Source organism: Theobroma cacao, chromosome 8 (assembly GCF_053813885.1).
Source record: "Theobroma cacao isolate CCN51 chromosome 8, ASM5381388v1, whole genome shotgun sequence".
NCBI classification, from domain to species: domain Eukaryota; kingdom Viridiplantae; phylum Streptophyta; class Magnoliopsida; order Malvales; family Malvaceae; genus Theobroma; species Theobroma cacao.
In genome coordinates this window covers 2,502,460-2,526,025 of record NC_142646.1, presented here as the reverse complement: position 1 = coordinate 2,526,025, position 23,566 = coordinate 2,502,460, and the positions used below count along the sequence as shown (strand labels likewise).

Here is a 23,566-nt window from a genome sequence, read left to right as displayed (position 1 = left end):
CGACATTGGCAGATGTATAGCACTTGATTACATATGTAGACACAAAAACTATAGTCCAAGGAGTAAAGGTTGACAATTCTTATGACGAATTTAACAACTTTGTGCTTCCCTAATTAGTTAATAGGCCAAATAAATTATAAGATGAAATGGGATTCTTACTATTACTTTCACGACATTATTAAAAATAATTTTAAAATAATAAAAGAAGTAATCAGCAGACAAGCAGGTATGGGAGCGTCATCATCACCTCCTCTCATTATTTGGACCAACCCTTTGGATTACAAATTAACCTAGTTGAACAGATATAATGTTTTAACTTCAACATTACACTTTCCTTTTTGGTGGTTTCGTTTTCTAATGGATGAGGGCAAGGAGTCTGCATAGTGTAAAAGGCATTAATTTCAAACAAAAGTGGTGCATTCGCTTTTCTTTTTTCCTTTCGGTTTCCTTCGGCTGAAATGTTAAAGGTTTTCATTTGAAGTTAAGGACCACCACGATCATGCTGGATAATATCTCAGACCAAACGGAAATAGCAGTACTTTAAAATTACCTTTGAAATTAACATGCATATGAAGTTTAACTTCTGTCTCTCTTTCCCTTTTTAACCAATTAATTTACAAAACAAGCGGTTTACTCTTGTGCTTCTTTTTAAGTTGTTATTATACATGAAATAACTGGTATGTATGCTTTGATATTGTTTTCTATTAATTGACCAAGGTAAGTAATTACAAAATAATCGTTTTCATATATCTTTTCTATCCATCCAATGCATGTCACAGTCCAACACACAATTAATACTCTAGTTTTTCTTTCAAATAATGGGATCTTATTAAGTTAATTGCGTACGCGGTTGAAACACATCTTGAGTCATATTGAAAGGCGCAAATGCATGGTTTTATTACTGATGAGTTGACAATAGCAATTTCTCATATTAGAAAATTTTCTTGTTTTCTTTTTAGTAATACTTTGTTCTTCCGATGTTTGTCATTTTTGTTCTTTCAAGCTACGGTTTAAAGAATTTAAATTCTCTCTTTTTTTTTTTTGGGAAATTCTAATAAAATTGTATTGTCTTTCAAAACAGAAATTCTGTATATCCATCAGCTAATTTACTGCCAATTAAGTATATATGTTGTCATCTTCAAATTTGATCATTTTAATAATTTATTTCTTATTAAAAATATAAGTTCAACTTGTGAGTTGGGAGAATTTTTTAGCTTGTATTTTTTGTGAACTTTTATTTTTTAAAACTCTAGTAAAAGAATATTTATTTACTTGAAAGTTGTATATGAAAAAATTGTTAAACTGATCTCCCACGAACAAGAGATCACCGACTCGGCCGCAGTAGCATCAGAATACATTTAGCAATAGACAAGCTCACACCTTGTCAGTCTCCCTCAGCTGAACAACCCAAGGAATGATGCTCTTGTGCCAACTCCAATTTTCAAACCCCTCAGGCAAATAGACAAAGGAACAAGCTGATGATCCCTCTTTTTCATGTTCTATATGAATCGAATCCGTTCACTAAATACTAGGAAACATTTGCCAGAAAATCCAAGAAACTCGAATTGAAAGCTAGCTAGCTTTATATATATATAGCTTCATGGTTGATGGGATCAACTAGTTTGAAACAGACTCTTAGCAAAATGCGTAAACACCTACATTTGCTATCGCCTTTTGTTGCTCTTTGTACTGCTTTTGCCTTGATAAAAGAAGTTGATGGCGAGTACTTGATTGGTGTTGGGAGCTACGATATGACGGGTCCTGCCGCTGGGGTTAACATGATGGGCTATGCTAACATGGAGCAGAGCACTGCCGGTATCCATTTCAGACTGAGAGCGAGAACTTTCGTCGTTGCTGAAAGTTCACAAGGAGCAAGGTTTGCTTTTGTTAATCTTGATGCAGGCATGGCATCACAGCTTGTCACTATAAAAGTGCTTGAGAGGCTCCAAGAAAGGTAAACCCAAAGCCATGCAAGATAAATTATGTAACTTCCGAAACCTTGAGATATCACCCTTTGATTAATGTGCATGAAAAGTTTATTTTTTGAAGGTTTGGAGATTTGTATACACAAGAAAATTTGGCGATCAGTGGCACTCATACTCACGCTGGGCCTGCTGGTTACTTGCAGTACGTGGTTTACTCTGTTACTTCTCTAGGGTTTATCAAACAATCATTCGATGCAATTGTAACGGCAATCGAGCAGAGCATCATTCAGGCTCACACCAACCTCAAACCTGGCTCGATCTTCTTGAACTCAGGTAAGGTTTTTTTCTGACTTTGAAATGCTTAATTTCCTTTTCCATGAAGGCACGAGCATCCTTGTAGCTCTTTCTGAGCAATTATATTTCGTGACATATATATTGTTTTAGGGGACGTGGAGAATGCGGGGATAAACAGGAGCCCAAGTGCATACCTGTTCAATCCACCAGAAGAGAGGGCTAGATACCCCAGCAACGTCGATACAACAATGACCCTTTTGAAGTTTCTGGATATTGAGAGCAAGAACAGCATAGGTGCGTTCAGCTGTTTCGCCACGCATGGAACGTCCATGAGCCGAGGCAACAAGCTCATCAGTGGAGACAACAAGGGCGCTGCTGCCAGGTTCTTCGAAGACTGGTTCTCTTTTGGCAACAAATCCCTCTCTACTCCAATCACCAGGTCTTCTGCCTCTCCCGGTAGGCATATCTCTGACTGCCTTTTTCAAACAATGAACAAAAAAAGAACGTAACAATGTAAAGCAAACTGAAATTACTCGCACTGATTACTGATTATGAATTTACAATATATTCTTGTGAGAGATAGACATCAGCAAACTAATAAAGAAAGCCCAAACGATCAAGGCCACCGGAGGAAAACCCTGTGGGAAAGCAACAAGCGAAGGCTTCAAGGTAAGGAAGAACGATGGGTCCGGATTTGTGGGAGCATTCTGCCAATCAAATGTTGGAGATGTGACCCCGAATGTGCTAGGAGCATTTTGCACAGACACTGGGAAGCCTTGTGATTTCAATCGCTCCTCTTGCAATGGCAATGACCAGCTTTGCGTGGGCCGTGGCCCTGGGTAGTTACACCTGCACCACTTGCTGGAATGGCTGATTTATTCGATTGTTTTGAATTACTTGGGCTTGATTGACAGAAAATTTAACTTTGTATGACAGGTACCCAGATGAAATATTGAGCACCAAGATCATTGGAGAGAGGCAATTTCAAAAGGCCGTGGAGCTATTCACTTCTGCTACTAACCAATTGAGTGGAAAAATTGATTATCGCCATGCGTATCTAAACTTCACCAACATCGAAGTGGCGTTGGATGAAAACACTGTAGTAAAGACTTGTCCAGCAGCCCTTGGGCCGGGTTTTGCAGCTGGAACTACAGATGGGCCTGGAGCCTTTGGTTTTCAACAGAGCGACACAGAGGTTAGCACTTACAACCTATCAAATCGGGCTGTCACTTGCTATCTTGGATCTCTTGCGTATTTGTGTTTCAATACCTGAGATTCCGAATCTGATGTTTCTCTTCTGCAGATCAACGAGCTGTGGAAACAATTAAGGGATTTGTTGAAGGAGCCCAGCCAATATCAGGTGGACTGCCAAAAGCCCAAAGCCGTTTTGCTAAGCACAGGCGAAATGTTTCGACCTTATGCCTGGGCGGTAAGACCATCTTTTTGTTGATGCATCCAGTCCAATTGAGCTTACATCACAAAAAGAAAAGGAGCAAGGAAACTCTGACTTCCTCTAAACTGTCTCACATCACTGCTTTCTGTCCAAATTTCTGCAGCCCGCTATTCTTCCCATTCAAATGCTGAGGTTGGGAAATTTTGTTATCCTATCTGTGCCTGGAGGTTTGCTTTCTCTTACCTGATCCTTCACTTTTATCTTTCTGTGACTGAAGTTTCAGCGCTTGCAGTGACATAACCAAATAACTCAATTGCCTCAGTTAAATGCTTCTCTTTATAGGAAAGTTTTTGGAAAAAATCAGTCACACAATGCTGCACAGTCAACCTAATACGTAGTATTAAGTTTTCTTCATTAATCACATTCAAAAAACTTGGAGTTTTGCAGAGTTCACGACAATGGCTGGTCGGCGACTGAGAGAAGCAGTCAAAGAGACGTTGATAAGAAATGGAAATGGAGAATTTGATGATGACACCCATGTTGTAATAGCAGGCCTTACAAACACGTATTCTCAGTATGTAGCAACTTTCGAGGAGTACAAGCAGCAGCGGTATGAGGTATGGACTATACAAAGCAGATCAGACGAGAAATCTATTTTAAGAGGCTTCCTTTCGATTCAATATCTTATATGCAATGAGATATGCAGGCTGCTTCAACACTCTACGGTCCTCATACATTGTCAGCTTATATCCAAGAGTTTAAGAAACTGGCAGTAGCAATGGCTACAGGAAAAAAGCTCGGGGGAACAGGATTGTTACCACCGGATCTTTCCTCTGTTCAGCTCAGCCTCTTATTAGACCCTACAGGAGACTCGCCGCCACCTGGCAAAAGATTTGGAGACATGCAGCAAGATGTAGGGCAACAGAAAGGCGGGTCATTCAAGAAGAAAGATAAACCAAGTGCTACATTTTGGAGTGCTAACCCGAGGTATGACCTCTTGACAGAAGGCACATTTGCTGTAGTGGAGATGCTTCAAGATGGGCGGTGGATTCCAGTGTATGATGATGATGATTTTTGCTTGTATTTCAAGTGGAAAGTAGATACTAGTTTGTATGGTTTAGCAACCATTGAATGGGAAGTGCCAGAGGAAGCTGCCTCCGGTGTTTATCGGTTCAGGCACTTTGGGTCATCTAAGAAAACCAGGGACTATCCAAATGAACACTTTACAGGCGCATCTAAAGCATTCGCAGTGGCATGAAGGCCGTCGGTGTGGTCTGCATCTTCTTTAGCAGAAAATAATGCTAAGCTGTCCACTGACATACGTTTTCTGAGATTTTTTAATCCAGACGACTGTAATTTATTTGAACATTAAAACCAGCAAACATATCGTTCTCAATCTTACAAAAAAATCAGACAATGATCACAATATCAGGGCACATGAACAAGTCAAACCCTGTTATTAGCATAAGCATCTAGCCCAAGTGAAGTGAGACGAAATTTCTCATTTATCCATCCATATCACACAGCGGATGCACTTCCCTTCTATAAGTAATTCAAAGGCTTTGTTGATGTCTTCAAATTTCACCTCATGAGTGACAAACTCGTCCAGCTGCAATTCCTGGAAAATGTACAAGCAGTTAAGCACACATCTATAGACTCAATTCGCATTAGACATTCCATAAGATTAGCAGGGGAATCTTTCACATGAAATGTATTCACGGAAAAAGAGTTGGGTTAGGGTTTCCATTAAAGCAACTAACATAGCATGGCAGGCCACTTGATGAGTCTGAAAGTATAAATTAAGCTTAGAATACAGGGCAGGCTTCATGATCAAGCTAGGACAAGCAAAGATAGAACAAGCAAGAAAGGGAGTACAGAAAGGAGATAAACTAGTAAGTAATCACTGTAAAAATTTACCTTGTCCATGTAACGCTTTATCAGAACTGGAAGGTCGGATTTGGCTTTGACTCCTCCAAATAAGGATCCAGTGAGGACTTTCCCAGAATGAAGGACATCAAAAGAACTGAAGTTCAACTGTGCACCTGGCTTGTCCACTCCCACAACAATCGTCTTGCCCCAACCCTTCAATTACACACAGAGACAAGGATACAAAAATGATGAAGTTATCCCCATGCATTATTTAGCAGTGAATCGTATTTTGCTTAGTAAGAGACACAGAAACATAAACAGATCATACAGTCTTTATGTCTAGAATACATATCAAATTGTACAAAGAAAACACACAAATGACAAAGACATCCAAATATAAGTAAGCTAGCGAGAAACTATGGGTAAAGCTTTAGTAAGTGATTAAATGTGTGAATATTTGAGAGAGAGAGAGAGATAGGATACCTTACGGCAGCTTGCATAGGCTTCTTGTACCAAGGATCCCAAACCAACACATTCAAAGCAATAATCAGCACCTCCTTCGGTCATCTCAATGATTACCTGCTCAAAGTTAGATAGGAAAGAAAAACAAAAACCGAAATTTAGCAAATTAATCAGTTAGTCAAGATAAGCCAACAGATAATGTATATAGATTCTTCGTTGTTAAAAAGCATCATAAAGATAACAGGATGCTCATCAAGCTATCAAAAAGGCAACTAATCCGTCTCAAAGCTCAGAAGCTGTATGGTCTTAAATGTCTTACTATCAACCTCATGGTATATAGGTTTGATGACATCCAAACATACATGGTATGCTTTCATAAATAACAAGTTTTGAATTCAATGTTTACAGCTATTAATTTCAACAAATAATATCATAGACATAGACTGCAAGGAAGACCTGGCTCAGAGATTTGTTCCCACAGTCTTTTGAATTGATAAACTCAGTGACTCCAAAATTTTTCCCTGCGCCAAACATGAAGGAAACGTCAAGTAAAATTCACACGAAACATATCATCATAATCGTGTAAGATGGAACTGTTTGCACTTAATAGTAATCAACAGCTAAAAGTATTGATCACAGAGTAATCTGCTTTCAATTGGGCACATGGTGGATCATTGCTTCTCATATAAGAAGGTGATTCTGGCTATGGTTCAGATGACTTCAAGCTTTCAACAAAATGAAAATTCAATGACAAGTGTGAGACATAAATTTACTCACCAATTTCAAATTTCTCTGGGTTTATATCCACTCCTATAATTCTTTTTGCACCACATAGTCTTGCTCCCTTTGCAACCTAGGAACCAAGAATGCGAGTCAGTCTTTCAAACTTAACACATATAAATGTCAGATACAGGGTGAAACTTTTCTTCAAGATCATACCGCTAATCCGATTGATCCCAGCCCAAAAATAGCAACAGTTGATCCTGCCTCAACATTTGCCGTTTTGCAAGCAGCACCAACCCCTTAAAAACCAAAAATTTAGCCCATATAGTAGCAGTACTTTCTATCATCAGACTTTGCCAATGGTTATGTAAATTTCACAGTGCTTGGGAAAAATCATGCACTAGCACAATGGTTGATACTGCTGATAGAGATGTGTATAATAGTTATGAAACTCATTGCGCATGGGTTAATAAACTAAGAATCAAGTGACCATAGTAATTTCAGATATAGTAACAATGAGTATTAAGTCCAATGCAAAAAGCAGCTACCTCAATGGCCCAATCAAGTCCAACTTGATTAACAAACACCAGAAGAATTAAACCATGATAAATGGAAACTTTTCTGAACACACTTTAGTTCATGGCTAAAAGAAAATTGACTAGAAGTCATCAAACAGAAGGTTGTTCATAGACTTTTAGATACAGAATTCAAGGTAAATTTTGAAATTTTAAATGCCATAACATGAAAATCAAAACCCCATTACCTGTAGATACACAACAGCCAAAGAGGCATGCCCTGTTTGGAGGGATTGCAGGATCAATCTTCACTACATGGGTGATATCTACTACTGTGTACTCGCTGAAACTCGAAACGAATAGAAAATGATATAAAGCCTCTCCCTTAAGATCAGTGAATCTGCTGGCGTCATATCTAGGCATCCAGGGGTGGACCCTAAACGGGAATTTTGAACATAAGTTGCTCTTCTCTGAACGGCAATCTGCACATTCTCCACAATCTGACAGGAACGTTGGGATGACAACATCTCCTTCCGCTACCTCGTCTACATTCTCACCGACACTCTCCACCACCCTACAACCACAATGTCAACTTGTAAATTGAACATAAACAACTTGTTGCCTTGCTATATTCAGGTTTAAATCATAGAAATTATATGCATTTGAGTTTTAAATGAAGAAAAAGAAGGACGCCAATTGCCAAATTATAAAGAGATTTTTTTTTTAAGAAAGAGAAAGGAGAAAAACAGAGATGACGTCACTTTCTGAACGTCAAAAGCAACTTCATTTTCCCATCTTGTATAATTGCCGGAAAAAGAAATTTACTACGTAGAGCCAAAAAGGTCAACGAAGAAATCAATCTCACCCGACGGCCTCGTGGCCCAGAATTCTGGGGAAACAAGCAGGAGGCACCTTTTCAAACAGAGACAACAAGTCAGGTAAGCAACAATAATGCCGAAATTTCAAGGGAATAAGTTACGGATCAAGAGAGCTGGATCGACAGATAGACCACCTTCAGTTTCCAAAAGATGATGTCGCTGTGACAGAGAGAGGTGCAGATTATCCGAATCCGTACTTCGTAGGGACTCGGAGGGGCCACCATGATTTCCTCGATCACTAGAGGCTCCCCTGGCTCGCGCGAAACCGCAGCTAAACGCAGTAGCAACACGTGGTTTCATGCTCTAACAAAAAAACAAGGAGAAGAAAAACAGAGACAAAAGAAAAACAAACCTTGAGGGAGTTCATTTACAGTTACCTTTGCACCGAATTGGTTTCCCAGCGGTTTTGCTTGACAATTTCTCGTTATCCATGGCCACAAAATTGGAAAGCTGATAGCTCTGTCTTTGGTGGTTGGTAGCAGTGGTGCCAGGCTAATACAGGACAATGCTCGCCCAAGCGACACCTGAATATTTCCGGTGTATACCAAGCTTTATGACTTGAATGAATAGAATAAAAGACGCTGAGTTGGTGTGGACCACCGACCTTTTCGAGTTTCTTGTTTGACCTTTATCTCTTAACCATCATAACAATTACTCCTTTGTCCAGTCGTTGACTTCTCTGCTTGACCTTTCTCCTTTCTTTCCCTGGCTTTCATGGATTAACTGTGCTGCATGGAAAACAGAAAGAGAGAATTACGTGACCAAGTCTACAAATTAAATGTGATCCACGATAAGATTGCAGTTAAAAATGAACGTGGCCAGGGCATGGCTGGTCCTGCTCAAGGGTAACAGCTCCCCATGATTTTGGACCAAGATTCTTTCCAATGCTATCGTGACATTGCACTGTTTCTTCATGATTTTGGTACTTACCCTGCGAATAGACTATTGGAGCATGTTGATTGGGCAATCAATCTGTGAAAAAGAAAGGGTTGGCAGTTCTCTTACCTCTAGAACGGAAAAACAAATAAATTCTGTAAACGGCTGAATGACTTCATGTAGTCTGATCCTACTCTTTACTTCTGTGACCAAAACCCATGTATGTTCATCTTCAAATGAATGGAAAAACTATTTCATCCCGAGCAAGGATTTTATCTGATACTAAAATTACGTGGAAACATCCAGTACTTGTCTTCCTCATATACCCGGCATATTTTGATTTTGCACCATACAATCAAAATTATTATTATTACCATAATTTTCGAATATTGCTTCAACGTTTACTTATTTGGATTGGTACCAAACTCCATATGGAAAATTGGCATATCTTATGATTTTATTGGTCCATTTCAATGATTTTATACCAAAAAGATTCAAAGACTTACTTCTATAGGAATTACTTAGCATAATAGAATCTTGACTCAACCATTTGTAGAATTTTGATAAATAAAATTGTTTTCTTGGTTTCTAAATATTTGTTAATTTTTAATCTTTACATAAAAAAAACTCTGATTTTATGTATTTTATTTATTTTTATTTTATAAAATAAATATTTAATTTTTATATAAAAAAATGAAGATAAAAGTATTTTAAAAGCAACTTTTTTTTTTTTTTAAATGAAGTTATGGATTGACATTTGTTCGTCCTAGGCTGGGCTTTTAACACATTGTAGCAACATGGGCTTAGTTCTTAGCTAGGATCCCGGCGCCATTTTAGCCCAAGAAAACGGAGAGAAAAAGGTAGAGGAGAAAAGCTGGAGAGGAGACTACTAAAAGAAACGACGTCGGCTGGAAAGATTACCGTCGCATCACGAAATGAACAACGGCTTGATCTAGATTCTTCTCGAATTGAATAGCTCGTAAACAAAGCCAGCCACATTGGCAGCGTCGTAGCCGAACTCAGCTTGGCCCTCCTCCTCTGCCCGAACCGTTGCGATTTTTAGCGAACCCTAAGTCGTCCGGTTTCGTACACATTCAGTTGCTTTTTCATCGGTTAAATCGAATTCTCAAGTTCGTTCGGATTTTCACTCATCGATTTCAACTTCCGTGCTCTAATTAGGTTCGTGCCTTCGGTTCCTTTTTTTTTTTTTTTTAATTTTGGATTAGCATGTTCTTACGAACCATAAACATAATTTATTTTATTTGATTTAATGCACATTTTATGATAATAATTTGCCTTAAATTATTTTGATCTTATTTGTTTTCATCTAGGTTCTTCGATCCGACTTTAGCTATGTAATTGTTTATTGGTTGATGTTATCGTCGATTCTGATTTGGTATGTTGCATAGCGTGTTTGGTTGTGAAAAGATGTACCTTGAAATGTAGGGAATTTTGACTTTTGTTGACCATTGCAAACACAATTGCTTTGCATTGCTTGTAATGTGTTTGTTTGACGGAAAGTATATTTCATGATATCATTGTTATGCAAGAAAAGAAGTTCTATCTTTATGCTAAAATGGATGTTTACGGATAAGATTCTAAAATTGTGACAAGCTATTATTACTTTGCACCCCTCGTGCATTTTTTGTTCTGTTTTATCTATCTTCTCAATTATTCCATGTTGCTAGACAGCTAACTTAATTGTTGACCTGATAAATAGATAAATTAACTAGACAAAATAATTGTCTTCTGTGACCTTGGATGTTAATTTATTGTGATTACGACATCTTTTGGAACGAATTTTTGGCTGATGATAATTTACTTTAGGAATCTGAATTAGGGCATGATCTTGATGGAAATGATAGTAATACTTTTCCTTTTGGCTGTTTTAGGTGTTTGTAGCCATTGAACTGCTATGGCAGATCAGCACTCTAATGAAGGTTTGAGTACGGGCAATGTCTCCGGGGAATCTTCAGATTCATTTGTAGAGCTTAAGATCAAGACTCTGGATTCACAGATTTTTAGTTTCCATGTTGACAAAAGTGTAAGGGTTTGCCTTTAAGCATGGACGTTCTCAAAATTTTCTGCCGTTCAGTGCATCTTTAAATTTTAAGAAAAGTTGTGTGTCATCCAGCTTTTTAGCTGATACATTATTACTTGGATGAATTCAGACACCAGTTTTGTTGTTCAAGGAGAAAATAGCTAATGAAATTGGCGTTCCAGTTGGTCAGCAACGGCTGATTTTCAGGGGGAAGGTCTTAAAGGATGAACATCTCCTTTCAGAATATCGTATCCTATTTTTTATGTTGCTAGAGAATATCTTTGCCATTAGTTAACTAGATTTCGTCTATATTTAAGATTTTCAGTACTGCAGTTTGGTGTCTGACTAACCAATACCTTCTTAGTTGCCATTTTCTTGAGCAGTATTATCCGAACTGTATAATTTTAAGCATGAGCCGTGCATATATTTTTAGTATTACTATGCATGCAGAATTGTTCTGTACGTACATTGGTTTGGTTTTGTTCCTGGAAAACTATGTAGATTGCTAGTGGGGATAGCTGCTTCGTTAAATTGACCATTATGTATACAAGCAGTGAGTGAGTCTAAGCAGCGACTTTTTTGCCCCTCTATTTTCTTGCTATCCCTTTAATACTTGCACTTCATTGTTACATGATAGTCCTATTACCTTTGCAAAATTTGCTCAACCCAACATCATTCCAAAGTGATCACTGACTAAATGGCTCAAATATTTAGCCGTAGCATACAAAATATATTACTTCTTAGTCACTTCATGTTATGTGTCATAAGTATAATCAAAATTGGAAATAAGCGTTTATTTTTCATTAATTTAGAAATGTATATAGTACTTGTGGATAAAGATTGACTCATATAGGTGCCATAAATTCTGGATATGACCTTCGTGGTAAAGCCCTTGTCTTAAAAGTGAGATATGGTTGATTTTTAGTAAATGTAACTATCAAAAAAAAGGTTAACTCAAGATGCTCTCTTGTCTAAAGAGATATGATTATCACAACATCAAGTCCAAGTTTGCGACCATTGCCTATGTTGTGGTTCATTTTATAGCAGTTAACCTTTACTGTTTTTAGATGTTGAGAATGGGCACACATTGCACTTAGTTGAAAGGCAGCCAGCCCAATCACAGCCTTCATCTGATACAAGTTCAGGAGAAACAAATGGAAATAACACTAATCAAGGTATTGATTTGCACATTGGTGTTTGCCTGGTCTGTGAATTCAGAGCATTTTACTAAAAGTTACAGCTGTCAATAGTTAATTAAACAATGAATTGGCAGGAAATGATGCTAGTGCAGGCATTCCTCGTAATCGAGTTGGGCAAATTTCGCACAGTGTGGTTCTTGGGACCTTTAATGTTGGAGATCAAGGTGAAGGCATAGTTCCAGACCTTACTCGGGTGAGTACTTTGTCTTTTTTTGTTATTTATTTTTATTTGTGAAGTATTTCAGTTCAGGTTTAAGTCTGTTTGATAAGTTGACTTCTTCAATTGCCAAGTGAAATCAGTGAATGTGAATGATATTGATTCTTATTATTTCATTCTTTGTTGCTTGACTTATAGGTTATTGGGGCAGTTCTAAATTCTTTTGGTGTTGGAGGTCAGCCTACTACTAATGGTATCAACAGTACACAATCTTCAACATCTGTGAGTAATACTTGATTTCAATTTTGCTTCGCTTAAAGTTAACAAGTTAAATTTGACTTTGGGTGCCTTACAAAAACCATGATTAATTGTCTTCGTCACTAGGTGCAATGGATGCACATGTTTCCCCCAAAGCTTCCTGTTGGCAAATGATTCAGCTTGAAGCATATCAATTCTATTCAAATTTTCTACTATTATAGCTAAATGTATATGTCAATGATTTAAATGTAGCATGAGGGAAACTAGAAAAGAATGTGATGGGTTATGGGGTTTAAGTAACTGTTGATATTGCTTTTGGTTTCTTAAGCAGGTAGTAGTATAGAATGCTCGAAGTAATAAAATGATCTGTGTATATTGTTAAAAGAATGCTCTCTTTCAGGCGTCTCAAGGAAATGAAACAGATGGAGCACCTAGTGGTGGTCAGAACCAAGCAGGAAATCAGACACAGTCTGCTCAATCATTTCCTGGTCAAACATTTCAATTTTCTCCTCAAGTTATGCCAATTTCTTTGACTCCGGCAGCAATGCCTGTTCCTTCACTTAATTCGGTAGTACAAATGAACTTATGCATTGTTTTTGCAGATTATAATTTGATTGTTATCTAATTCCATCATTTTCTTTTTCTCCAGCCAATTCCTGATGCTTTAAATACTCTCTCCGAGTTTATGAACCACATGGAGGCACATTCCCCAAATGGTGATAGTACAAAAGGCATTAACTGCACATTTTGTTTGAAAATAGTTACAGTGACTAACTGCTGCTGCATTATGTAGGCTATCAGCTGCACTCTTCTACAACTAATAGAGGAGACCAACCTAGGGTAGAATTACCGTCTGATGCACGGGGCTTGCCAACACCTGAAGCATTGAGCATTGTGATGCGACATGCAGAACGGCTTCTCAGCAGTCATGCTATTGCTGCATTGTCTGTAAGTGTCTTGCCTTAGCTTGTTTTCTGTGTTTACTGTCTTCTGGAATGCTTCACGCTTTTCTTGTTAAGTTTTTAAATTGATGCTGGGATTAATATTATACCTAGAATACTAGTTTTTATGTAGAATATTTGATCCTTATATCTGTTTTACGCTGAAATCTATGTGAACTCCCTTTCACATGTGCATTCTGATTTGATTTCCCAATCTGCCCGCACTCTGTCCCAGCAGGTATCTGGGAGAAAGATTATTGTATTCTGAATTATCATGTGCTTCCTTCCATCTGGTGAAATGTGCTTGATTTATGATATATACTAACATTTTAGGACCTGCAATATTAATGGGCTTTCTCTGAGTGAAACTTTTGTATGTTATAAAATTCATTAGTACATGTAGATTGTGGAAGCTAAATGAGACATTCTCTCCATTATATGATTTGAAAATTCATAATATAAGTTTAATTGGCTTTAATGAAGTGGCAATAGATATATATATATATATATATATATATATATATATATATATATATATATCTATCTATATTTGAGGATTCTTTACACTGAATCAATTTCACATTCCTTTTCTTTTCTCCCTTTCAAGTTTGAAAATTTTATTATCTGATTCTGTGTGTATTTTTAATTTGCTGCAACTTTTGTAGCATATTGCAGAACGTTTGGAGCAAGAGAGGAATTCTCCTGATCCTACGGTAAGGGGGCAAATTCAAACAGAATCAGTGCAAGTAGGCCTTGCAATGCAGCATTTAGGTGCCCTTCTTTTAGAGCTTGGTCGAACCATTTTGACGCTGCGTATGGGACATTCTCCTGTATGGTTCTAAAATCTCTTATATCCTTATTCTCTGTTGTCATTGAATAAGAAATCCTTATGCTCTGTTGTCATCGAATAAGAAAATGTCAGTAAAAATGTTTCATGCAATTCACAGGCAGAATCTTCAGTCAATGCTGGACCAGCAGTTTATATATCTCCTTCAGGGCCAAATCCTATAATGGTTCAGGTGTGCTCAAAATTTGTTTGCATATCAACTTGGTCAAATATTTGCAAAATCCCTGCTAATATATCTTATTGATTTGTAATAATATAAATATCCTTGTTATAAGAGTCTCTTGTTATATGCACCGGACATTTTGCATGAGGTTTGATACCATTGGGTCCCTAGCCAGAAACATTTATGTAAATTGCTTTGATTAGTTAGAATTAAGTTTTTGAACTCCCTTTATAATCCTATTAATCACGCATGCATTGATTTGTTTATTTGCAGCCTTTTCCCCTTCAAACCAGCTCCCTCTTCAGTGGTTCTCATTCTCCATCAAATCCTCCGACTCTAGGTCCTGTTGGTGTTGGAACTGCTCCAAGGCACATCAACATCCATATACATGCTGGTGGGTAAAATCTGCTTCAACCCTGACTATAATTTTCTTTTTCTTTAAACTGAAGCAAAGTGACTTTTATTTAATGATTATCATAAATTATCAGGCACCGCACTGGCACCCATCATTTCCGCAGTTGGTAACAGAACAAGCAATGGGGAAGGGGTGCAAGGAGAACGTGGTAATAATGCTGGTTCTGGTTCAATGCGGGTTCTTCCTGTGCGAAATGTTCTTGCTGCTGCTGTCCCAGCACGTCCTACTGGTGCAGTGTCCAGTGCAGCACAATCTGCACCAACTGACTCGTCAATATCCTCTATTGTTGCTGAAGTCAATTCGCGACTTAGAAACTTTGTTAGTAACATGCAAGGAGGAAACCAGGTTGCATCAGGTAGATGGCCGTTAATTGTTTTGAGACGGTGATAACTGCAGGGTTACTTGTTTATATGGTATCTCTGGTATTTAAGGTCAAAGCAGAATCTGATGAGAAAATCATGTGTTACATCTGGTGCAGGTAATGGACAGCCCGGTAATGTGGCTGTTAGTGGAGCTGGGGATTCTAGTGTTGCATTACCAGCAGACATTCTTCAAACTGAAGAACAGAAGGTATGCTTTGTTTATATTGTAATGATCTTATTAGCAATTATCTGTTTATTATCTCTGATCAATACTCTGTTACTATAATAATCAGTCACAACCTCAACATGCTGAAGGAAGTAACAATATTATGGAGAGTGGTGTGAGTTCAAAGGATGTATCAACTGGCACAGTGGAATGCCCTCCAAGTTCAAGTGGAGAACTCTTGGTAAAGTCAGAAGACCCTTCAGGAAGTGTTCTGAGATCCGGTGAGGATAATGCCAAAGCTGTTCCACTTGGATTGGGGTTGGGGGGTTTGGAACGTAAGGTGTGATGATCAAGTCTTACTTTATTCTAAATTATCTTAGTTACTTTAGTTGAAAATTATCATTTGATTTGCGTCTACTAGAACAATATGGTAAAACAATGTTAGCTTATAGTTTCTGAAGTTTTGTGGTTTCTCATGATTTTTAATCTAACTTTTTATATCATCATTGTGGTCAGAAGCGAATCAAGCAGACAAAATCACCTGTTAGTACTGGTGATAGTGGAACAACTAGTTCTTCTCTTGATCAGAACTTGAGTGTTAGAACAACTGGCCAACAGATTTTGCAATCACTTGTATCTCGGAGCTCTTCTGTGAATAGGGTGGAACATGATGCGTCCCCAAGTAATCCAGGTGTTCAGAGTAGTAGATTGTCAGGAGGGCAAGGTTCTGATGATCAATTAGATGCTGCTAATGCTGTCTCTCAAGTTCTTCAAAGCCCTGCATTAAATGGCTTGTTGGCCGGGGTTTCAGAGCAGACTGGTGTTGGTTCACCAGATGTTTTTAGGAATATGTTGCAGCAACTCACTCAAAGCCCCCAAATCATGAACACTGTCGGTCAACTAGCTCAGCAGGTTGATAGCCAGGATATTGGGAACATGTTTTCAGGATTAGGAGGAGGCCAAGGTGGTGGAATTGATCTGTCACGGATGGTACAACAAATGATGCCTATCGTTTCTCAGGCTCTTAGTCGCGGGGCATCTGCACCTCCGCCATTTCCTGCTGTAGAACCTCAATTGCAGGGCCAGCTTGATGGGAGGAAGTCAAGTGCAGCTGACAAACCTTGTGATCGTGATTTTCAGGTTTTTTCTTTTGTATAATTAAGATTTTAATTTTCTCTTTTTTGCCATAAAATAGTTAATTGGTATGTAAATGTAAGAGATACTTACATGGGGACTGCTGTCCTATCTGCCATTTCTTTTAGGATGATATTCAACAAATGGCTCAGAGGATTGAACAATCGAATTCCCCTGACGATGTCTTCCACACTGTTGCTGAAAATGCAGTTCGGGTATATGGCAATGGAAGGAATGCTGAAGAACTTCTGAATGAGCTGTGTGGTGATGAGGGTCTTGCCAAGGTAAGTTCCCCGGCCATGGGATTGACTTTTGATGTCTAATTGTATTTCCAATGTGGTTAAAAATTTGCTTTCGTTTTGGGGAGAAAGAACAGGGATTAAGCAAAATTGCCCTTTTAATTTTCCTAACTTTTCGTGGTGATATTTGCACGGAAACTCATTAAGATTTTCTGGCGTGTTCAGGAATACACAGAGATGCTACAGCGGGACGTACATCAAAGATTTCAGGACAAATCTGAGGAGGACAAGAGCTAAGTTCTTCAATTTTGAGAAGTCTTGTCCTGTACTGGGGGGTCATTTTCTTTGTTTTTATCGGTTCATACCCAGAATCCATGTATAAACTTTAGGCTTCTGGTGGCTTTGTTTGATATACGCTTTAAGTTATATTTGATCTGTTTGTTTCAAATGTGCTTTTTTGGTTAATTGTGCATCAAATTGGAATTATGGTGATATCTATATGTCCTGTTCCCTGTCAGAATGATACAAATTCCAGTAGCACTTCTTTGAGGCTGGTGTTCTGGTGATCTTGTTTAATTTTGAACAATTACTCCTTAAGGGAGGGAATAGAAAGAAGGAAAATGACCAGCCAATTATATAAACTCCTCGGTTTTTTTTTTCTTTTAATTGATAAAATGGGGGAAAATTTGTACCTTGACTTATTAGTACTACTACTATTCGCGATTGCTTTAAAATAAATCTGAAAAACAATCCATGTGAACAATTTGCAGTTCTTTCTTAAATTATTACTAGTAGACATTTGTATGGGGTACTATGAAAGAAATAAAATAATTTATAGTATTCTGTTTATCTCTAAATAATTTTTTTAAAATTTTTATCGAGATTAAGATAAATATTTAATTTTTAAAATTTATTTGAAATTTGAATTTTTTTAATAATTAAAAAATTCAATGTTTTTAATATAAAAATAAATATAATATAAAAAAGTATAAATATACTTTTGGAAAAAAAAGAACTTAATTTCGCAGTAATACGGTTTTACCCAAACGAAGCTCAGTTTTTGGGGAAAAAAAAGGGCTTCGTTTGGCGGCTGGTTTAGACGCTTAGGCCTGCCTGAAACTTATGCCTGCTGATTCTGAAAAGCGGTTAAACCGTTAACTGAAACGAACCTAATACCTGTTAACTCCATCAGTTGCTCCTCTCAAACGCAGTTCTCTTGAAACATCTGGCGTTCATGGAAGCCGACGCAAAGCCAAAGAAATCTGGACCTCGACTTTGTTGCATTTGTAACCAGCGAAGAGCGGTCCTCAAAAGGCCCAAAACCCTAGAGCAGGTAACTTCTTCACTTTCCTTTGTTATAGTAATTCAACTTCAATCTGGCAACAGTTGGGGACCGCTGGGTTTATTTCAATCTCTTTTATTTTCTTGGATTTTGGGATTCTTTTTGTCATTGTTACTTAAATTATGCGCTTGGTTAAAAGATATGCAGGGAGTGTTTTTACGAGGTGTTTGAGGAGGAAATTCACCAGGTAATTGTGGAGAACCAGCTGTTCAAGCCCGGCGACCGTATTGCTATTGGCGCCTCTGGAGGGAAAGGTTGATCCCTTTCTCTCTTTCTTTAAGCTGCTTTTAAGCTCTATAGGTTGTCATAGCCAAGCTTTATAATTCTTCTTGTCTTTCTAATATCTGCTGCTGGGGTTGTTGCAGATTCGACAGTCCTTGCTTACGTGTTATCAGAACTGAATCGACGACATAATTATGGCCTTGATCTTTTTCTTTTGTCTGTTGATGAGGGCATTACGGGGTACAGGGATGACTCACTTGAAACCGTCAAAAGGAATGAACTTCAGGTCAGTTTTTTCCATCAACAATGATATTCTTGAAGTTCTTAGAGTAGATAGATTTTTAGTTGTTGCTCTCCAATCTCCATGCTAACTGTTTCAAGAATGTTTGCTTTTGGTTATTTTTGAAACTTTTTCCTCTCAATTTTCTGATACTATAATTCTTTCTTCTCATTGGTTTTGCAGTACGGGCTGCCTCTAAAAATTGTGTCTTACAAGGATTTGTATGGATGGACAATGGATGAAATAGTAAAGATGATTGGCTTAAAAAATAATTGCACGTTTTGTGGGGTTTTTCGCCGCCAGGTAGAGTTATTGTTTTCTAATAAAGCCTGAAATCATAACAAATGTTTGCTGGTTTCACTATTTCTTCTATTTCTGATAGGCTGTACATGTGTACATACTGAAACTATGTTCTTAGACCTAGTACCTCCATATCTGAATTACAAGATGGGGCATTCATTTCTGCAGATAGTGTTTCTGTCAGAACCCTTTTGTTATGACTCATAGCTACTCATTATACCCAGCCAAGCACCATTGATTTGATCTACTCCTTATGTTAAACATGGTTTTATTTTATAAATTTGTATATTTATGGTGTGAATCGCACCTGTCTGTTTCTTTGTTCCCTTCAAGTATGATTTTTACCTGCATTATGACTGGTTTCTTTTGTCTTTGGTTCTTCTTCTTCCAGGAGAATTGGCTCATGATCCAAATTGCTGATTTGAACTTTTTCCTTTTAATGAATTTTAAAGCAACTGAAACCATCAACTCCAATAAGGGTTCTTTATAGACATTTTTAGATAGTATAGATGTCCATACACCCATTCTGATGTAGCTGTTCATGACTTTGTAACACTTTCATTTGTGTTGTGGTTTAAGATAGAATGACTTGTTTGACTTTCTTTTTGTTAAAGGCCCTTGATCGAGGTGCTGCATTGCTGAAAGTTGACAAAGTTGCTACTGGACATAATGCAGATGATATTGCTGAAACTGTCCTGTTGAACATATTACGAGGTGATATTGCTAGGTAATGGATTGACTATGCTTTTAGTTTCCTTTTGACTCTCTTGATTGTTAAGCTAAGATAATGGCTTTTAATTGTACAGATTGAGTAGATGCACCTCAATTACTACTGGTGAAGATGGACCTATTCCAAGATGCAAACCTTTTAAGTATACATATGAGAAGGAGATTGTGATATATCCTTGAAATGTTCATTGTTCTGAAAGTTTTATTTGTGAATTTATTAATATTAGTTTCTCATTTCACTTAGTTGCCAAAACCTTAACAAGATATCCACGTATGCTTATTTCAAGAAGCTAGACTACTTCTCCACTGAATGTAATTTTTATTTACCATTCCCTTTCATGCTTTTTTTATTTGGAATTTGACTGATTGAGTTGTCAAGCCCATTTATTAAAGGTTTATATTTAGATGGTATTGCATGTCCCATAATGTCTCTGACTCTAATCAGACAGTGGTGTTCTTTAAATTTTAGGTATTTATTCTCCAAATGCATATCGTGGTTTTGCTCGTGAGTTCATAAAAGATTTGGAGAGAATCAGGTTAATACCTTCTTTTTATGTTCCCACTCTATCCTCACATCTGTCAAGTTTGAAAATTCTGTAGTTGTTTACTATTGCGGCTTACTATTGCAGGCCTAGGGCTATACTTGACATCATTACATCAGGGGAGAATTTTAGAATTTCCACTTCCACCAAAATGCCAGAGCAGGGAACCTGTGAACGATGTGGTTATATTTCCAGCCAGGTGACAATTGCTTTTACCTTACCTGATACCTTAGATCTGTGTGAAACTTTAGCATGCATTTGATGTGCCATATTTATGGTAGATTTTCTGCCTTCTATTGGAGTATTGTGAGCACTAACAGCTGAATGCAATATGGTTAAAAACTGATGCAACCTCATACATGGTATACAGAAATGGTGTAAAGCTTGTGTCTTGTTGGAGGGGCTGAATCGGGGTTTGCCAAAGCTTGGCATTGGTCGTAGTCGAGGCCTAAACAATGACATTAAGAAAGATACAAAGCAAGGTGGTGGAACAAAAAGTATTGAGAGCAAGCAATGTGGAAGTTTGGACTTCTGATGCAGAGTGTAGGCATCACTTAAAGTTTTGGTTTATTCAGGGAATTAACTCATAGTTGTCAGATTGGCCACCCATGCTCTCTTCTCTTCCTTCCTTGAGCTTCTAAGTGAATCATTAGGCAAAGTGCAAACAGTGCAGTTCATTGCACCCTTTGGGGTGCTGGAAAGAGTCATGGAACCGGAAGAGCCGGTGTTTAATCATATTTTTTGACGAGGGACAGAGGATTGATTATTAATTATTATGTAGCATTGAATATAAAAGTAGTCCATAAAAGATTTGGAACGAGAATTCTTATGCTTTTGGAACTCATTAAATAATAGGAGAAAGCAGCTCTGCCTAAATGAAGACCACCAAGACAGAGGCAGGCCTTGCAACTCAATTTTCTGCCATTGGATGCTATTTATTCTTCTGTAATTTTACAAAATTTTACATAAAAGGTATCAGTTACATTTGCTTCAAATTTCAGTTCATGGGAGAGTTTGTAATTCTTGGAATAACTTTTAGTTATACCATGTGATTGCTTTTCCCATGATTTAATTCCCGTACAGATCAGAACTTCAGCAGAAGAGAAACGCACCAAAACGAACCGTTCAATGGTCATGCTCTGACCTTCAAATTTATTAAAAGAAAAAAGGATACTACTATTATCTTAAAATACACTCCTCTCATTTTTTGCTTTTCCTACCTTTTCTTCTTTAGTTCATATTTCATTTTATTATGTGCATGGATGATGGATTTGTATTTTCGATTTTAGATAGTATTTTGTAATTTTATTCGAATTTTATTAAAATTGAGATACTTTGTTATTTTAACGGATTCGAGATCGAGTATTGAGAAAGACGGGCACCCAACCGTCTACGTCTCTAAGTAATACAAAATATTTCTATCATTGCACGAGAATGGGGGCCCAATAAGTAGCATACGGCCGAAGGGCCCAAAGCAAAGGGGAAATAAAGCCTAAGACTTAAATAAAACGCTGAATAAGTTGCCGTTTTGTTTAACAGGCGGTTACTAGCTACTGGTCGAGGGCAAACATTTCCCCGTTGCAGATTTGGGGTTGCTTCAGGATCGGTATCGCTCATGGCTTCGCCGGACTCGGCCACCACCGGCCGAAACGCTGGAAAGTCGCTCGGGTTTATCTCAAACGCAATGAAACACAGACACAACTTCATTCAGTTCTTCGCAATGACCGGGATTTTGCTGCTGAGCGTCCGATCGTTGGGCCAGAAGTACCGCATCCACGATCTCCAAGAGGACACCGCCGCTCTCAAGCAAGAGCAAGAATCTCTCACTGACCGCATGAAGAACATAAAACGTGGACTCCTCCACGAGGCCTCTCTCGAGCCCACTGGTCTTTTCGCCTCTCGCCTCCGCCTCCTCTTCGGCGACGATAATTAGACTCTACTGAACCCGCTGGCTAGTGAGCTTCTATAAAAAATATATCTTTATTTTGTCAATTTTACGTTCAGAGACTGGAATGAAATTTTCAGGGGGTTTATGTTCTGCTCTTTGGGTTAATAATATAAGTTGGAATCTTTCTTGAATCTGGGAAATGCTCTATCTTTGCTTATGCTTTTTGTTGGATTATATGATGTGAACAAGAATTGATTAAATTAGAGCAAGTTTTCTTGCTAGAGTTTGTGCTGGTATGTTTTACCAATCGAATTTAGTGGTAAGGGTTTATCTAGGTGCCATTAAGTTGAATAGAAGCGTTGTTCACGTCTTTATATATTTTTGGCACTTGTATATAATCTGTCATGTTTTGCTTCAACTATAAGCAAGGATGCCATGTTTTAAAAGTTGCAGTAGTTGAAATCATGAGGTTTGGAAACATTTTCGTTGTTTAATGTCAATAAAATGCTTCAAAGGAACATAGGATCGTAGTGATGTAGATTATCATTGAGCTACTCAGCAACAAAATCTGTGTTTCTCTACGTTTACAAGTGTCAATTGTTCTATGTGATGGGGAAAGAGGTCTAACATTTTAGCTCCTAATTCTTATTGATCCTTGTCTTCCCTTTGGCTGCTTTGAGCTAAGAGTGGACGAAGTTAGTGGGGGCCAAAAGTGTCTTTCTCATTAGAACACTTTGCGAGTTAGTTAACTGATAAGCACCCTTGGTTTTGTCTTATTAGGAGTTGGATGTCCTATGGGCAAGGCTCTTAAATGGAGCTTGGTTCATCGTAGACTAATAGCCCACTGTTTTTCTCTTTCCTTTTTATTTCTTTAATTTTTCTTGTTGTTGGGGAAGGAGTAAACTTATTGTTTTCCTGTTGTATTAATGATGATGGTGTATGTCCAGATCCAGTTATCCAGTGAGACTATTTTTAGTGTGTTAATCTGGTAAGATGATACCTTTGCTCATTTCCAAGCACAGATGTGCTTAATATGTGAAAGTGCTGTTAGAAGCCAACTTGCTCAATCACTCATTGCTCTTTCTGTGAATTCAAGCCTTATGGAGGATACCATCTGAAAACTCACTAGGACTGTAAGTGTGAATTGGAGCATTAAATCTTGAGGACCATCTACCATGTGCAACATCATCTCAACTCTCAAACAAGTTGGGACCTCCATGCCTAAACAGCCATCTGCAATACTCAGGCTTTGCCTTCTTTGAGTGATTGAATAATTTGAGTTGCTTCCCAGCTACTCTGACTCTTCTCTCTTGTTTTTTATTTTCATGAGGAGGAATTAGTCAGGACTTTTCGGATGGTGTTTTGGTTGTTTAAGATAATGAAGACATGCTATGGCTGTTTTTGTT

At 37.8% G+C, this 23,566-nt stretch overlaps 5 protein-coding genes across 7 annotated transcripts; 4 read left to right on the top strand and 1 right to left on the bottom strand.

Moving 5' to 3' along the window:
* Positions 1 to 1,643: 1,643 nt before the first annotated feature.
* On the top strand, positions 1,644 to 4,870 carry LOC18591659 (neutral ceramidase 2-like). Its single transcript, XM_088809207.1, has 9 exons — positions 1,644 to 1,954; positions 2,050 to 2,258; positions 2,370 to 2,675; positions 2,803 to 3,058; positions 3,156 to 3,414; positions 3,523 to 3,648; positions 3,776 to 3,839; positions 4,060 to 4,229; positions 4,319 to 4,870. The coding sequence occupies exons 1-9, from the start codon at positions 1,644 to 1,646 to the stop codon at positions 4,868 to 4,870; spliced, it is 2,253 nt and encodes a 750-aa protein (XP_088665333.1).
* Positions 4,871 to 4,935: 65 nt separating this feature from the next.
* Positions 4,936 to 8,624, bottom strand: LOC18591658 (Zinc-binding alcohol dehydrogenase family protein). 2 transcript variants are annotated; one of them, XM_018125320.2, is made up of 10 exons: positions 8,437 to 8,624; positions 8,194 to 8,330; positions 8,047 to 8,093; positions 7,430 to 7,755; positions 6,883 to 6,965; positions 6,721 to 6,796; positions 6,400 to 6,464; positions 5,965 to 6,060; positions 5,530 to 5,694; positions 4,936 to 5,230 (listed from the first exon to the last, which is right to left on the bottom strand). In XM_018125320.2, exons 1-10 carry the CDS (start codon positions 8,489 to 8,491, stop codon positions 5,114 to 5,116), a joined length of 1,167 nt encoding a protein of 388 aa, XP_017980809.2. In that variant the 5' UTR covers positions 8,492 to 8,624; the 3' UTR covers positions 4,936 to 5,113. The 2 variants fall into 2 exon arrangements, with proteins under 2 accessions (XP_017980809.2, XP_088665334.1); XM_088809208.1 differs by having other exon boundaries at positions 8,412 to 8,606.
* Positions 8,625 to 9,856: 1,232 nt separating this feature from the next.
* On the top strand, positions 9,857 to 17,305 carry LOC18591657 (Ubiquitin-like superfamily protein). Of its 2 annotated transcripts, none has more exons than XM_018126117.2 (18): positions 9,857 to 10,114; positions 10,828 to 10,979; positions 11,107 to 11,224; positions 12,044 to 12,151; positions 12,250 to 12,368; positions 12,531 to 12,614; positions 12,991 to 13,158; positions 13,240 to 13,306; positions 13,384 to 13,538; positions 14,197 to 14,361; positions 14,479 to 14,550; positions 14,815 to 14,935; positions 15,030 to 15,311; positions 15,435 to 15,526; positions 15,612 to 15,824; positions 16,004 to 16,624; positions 16,747 to 16,902; positions 17,083 to 17,305. In XM_018126117.2, exons 2-18 carry the CDS (start codon positions 10,851 to 10,853, stop codon positions 17,152 to 17,154), a joined length of 2,742 nt encoding a protein of 913 aa, XP_017981606.2. In that variant the 5' UTR covers positions 9,857 to 10,114; positions 10,828 to 10,850; the 3' UTR covers positions 17,155 to 17,305. The 2 variants fall into 2 exon arrangements, with proteins under 2 accessions (XP_017981606.2, XP_007017960.3); XM_007017898.3 differs by having other exon boundaries at positions 9,859 to 10,114; positions 16,001 to 16,624.
* Positions 17,306 to 17,869: 564 nt separating this feature from the next.
* On the top strand, positions 17,870 to 21,267 carry LOC18591656 (2-thiocytidine tRNA biosynthesis protein, TtcA). Its single transcript, XM_007017897.3, has 10 exons — positions 17,870 to 18,190; positions 18,339 to 18,453; positions 18,565 to 18,707; positions 18,885 to 19,004; positions 19,616 to 19,728; positions 19,808 to 19,900; positions 20,002 to 20,042; positions 20,200 to 20,266; positions 20,360 to 20,471; positions 20,643 to 21,267. Exons 1-10 carry the CDS (start codon positions 18,092 to 18,094, stop codon positions 20,805 to 20,807), a joined length of 1,068 nt encoding a protein of 355 aa, XP_007017959.3. The 5' UTR covers positions 17,870 to 18,091; the 3' UTR covers positions 20,808 to 21,267.
* A 532-nt stretch (positions 21,268 to 21,799) lies between these two features.
* Positions 21,800 to 22,351, top strand: LOC18591655 (uncharacterized). The gene has a single exon (XM_018125884.2). The coding sequence runs from the start codon at positions 21,888 to 21,890 to the stop codon at positions 22,203 to 22,205; it is 318 nt and encodes a 105-aa protein (XP_017981373.2). The 5' UTR covers positions 21,800 to 21,887; the 3' UTR covers positions 22,206 to 22,351.
* The last annotated feature ends 1,215 nt before the right edge of the window (positions 22,352 to 23,566 follow it).

Coding starts and splice junctions, on each gene's coding strand:
- LOC18591659 (XM_088809207.1), top strand. CDS start 1,644: ATGCGTAAACACCTACATTTGCTATCGCCTTTTGTTGCTCTTTGTACT. Junction 3,840..4,059: donor TATCCTATCTGTGCCTGGAG/GTTTGCTTTCTC, acceptor GGAGTTTTGCAG/AGTTCACGACAATGGCTGGT. Junction 4,230..4,318: donor ACAAGCAGCAGCGGTATGAG/GTATGGACTATA, acceptor TGAGATATGCAG/GCTGCTTCAACACTCTACGG.
- LOC18591658 (XM_018125320.2), bottom strand. CDS start 8,491: ATGGATAACGAGAAATTGTCAAGCAAAACCGCTGGGAAACCAATTCGG. Junction 8,094..8,193: donor TCATCTTTTGGAAACTGAAG/GTGGTCTATCTG, acceptor CTGTTTGAAAAG/GTGCCTCCTGCTTGTTTCCC. Junction 5,231..5,529: donor TAAAGCGTTACATGGACAAG/GTAAATTTTTAC, acceptor TACATTTTCCAG/GAATTGCAGCTGGACGAGTT.
- LOC18591657 (XM_007017898.3), top strand. CDS start 10,851: ATGGCAGATCAGCACTCTAATGAAGGTTTGAGTACGGGCAATGTCTCC. Junction 11,225..12,043: donor ACATCTCCTTTCAGAATATC/GTATCCTATTTT, acceptor TACTGTTTTTAG/ATGTTGAGAATGGGCACACA. Junction 12,369..12,530: donor TAGTTCCAGACCTTACTCGG/GTGAGTACTTTG, acceptor CTTGACTTATAG/GTTATTGGGGCAGTTCTAAA.
- LOC18591656 (XM_007017897.3), top strand. CDS start 18,092: ATGGAAGCCGACGCAAAGCCAAAGAAATCTGGACCTCGACTTTGTTGC. Junction 20,043..20,199: donor AGACTACTTCTCCACTGAAT/GTAATTTTTATT, acceptor TTTAAATTTTAG/GTATTTATTCTCCAAATGCA. Junction 20,472..20,642: donor GTGGTTATATTTCCAGCCAG/GTGACAATTGCT, acceptor CATGGTATACAG/AAATGGTGTAAAGCTTGTGT.
- LOC18591655 (XM_018125884.2), top strand. CDS start 21,888: ATGGCTTCGCCGGACTCGGCCACCACCGGCCGAAACGCTGGAAAGTCG.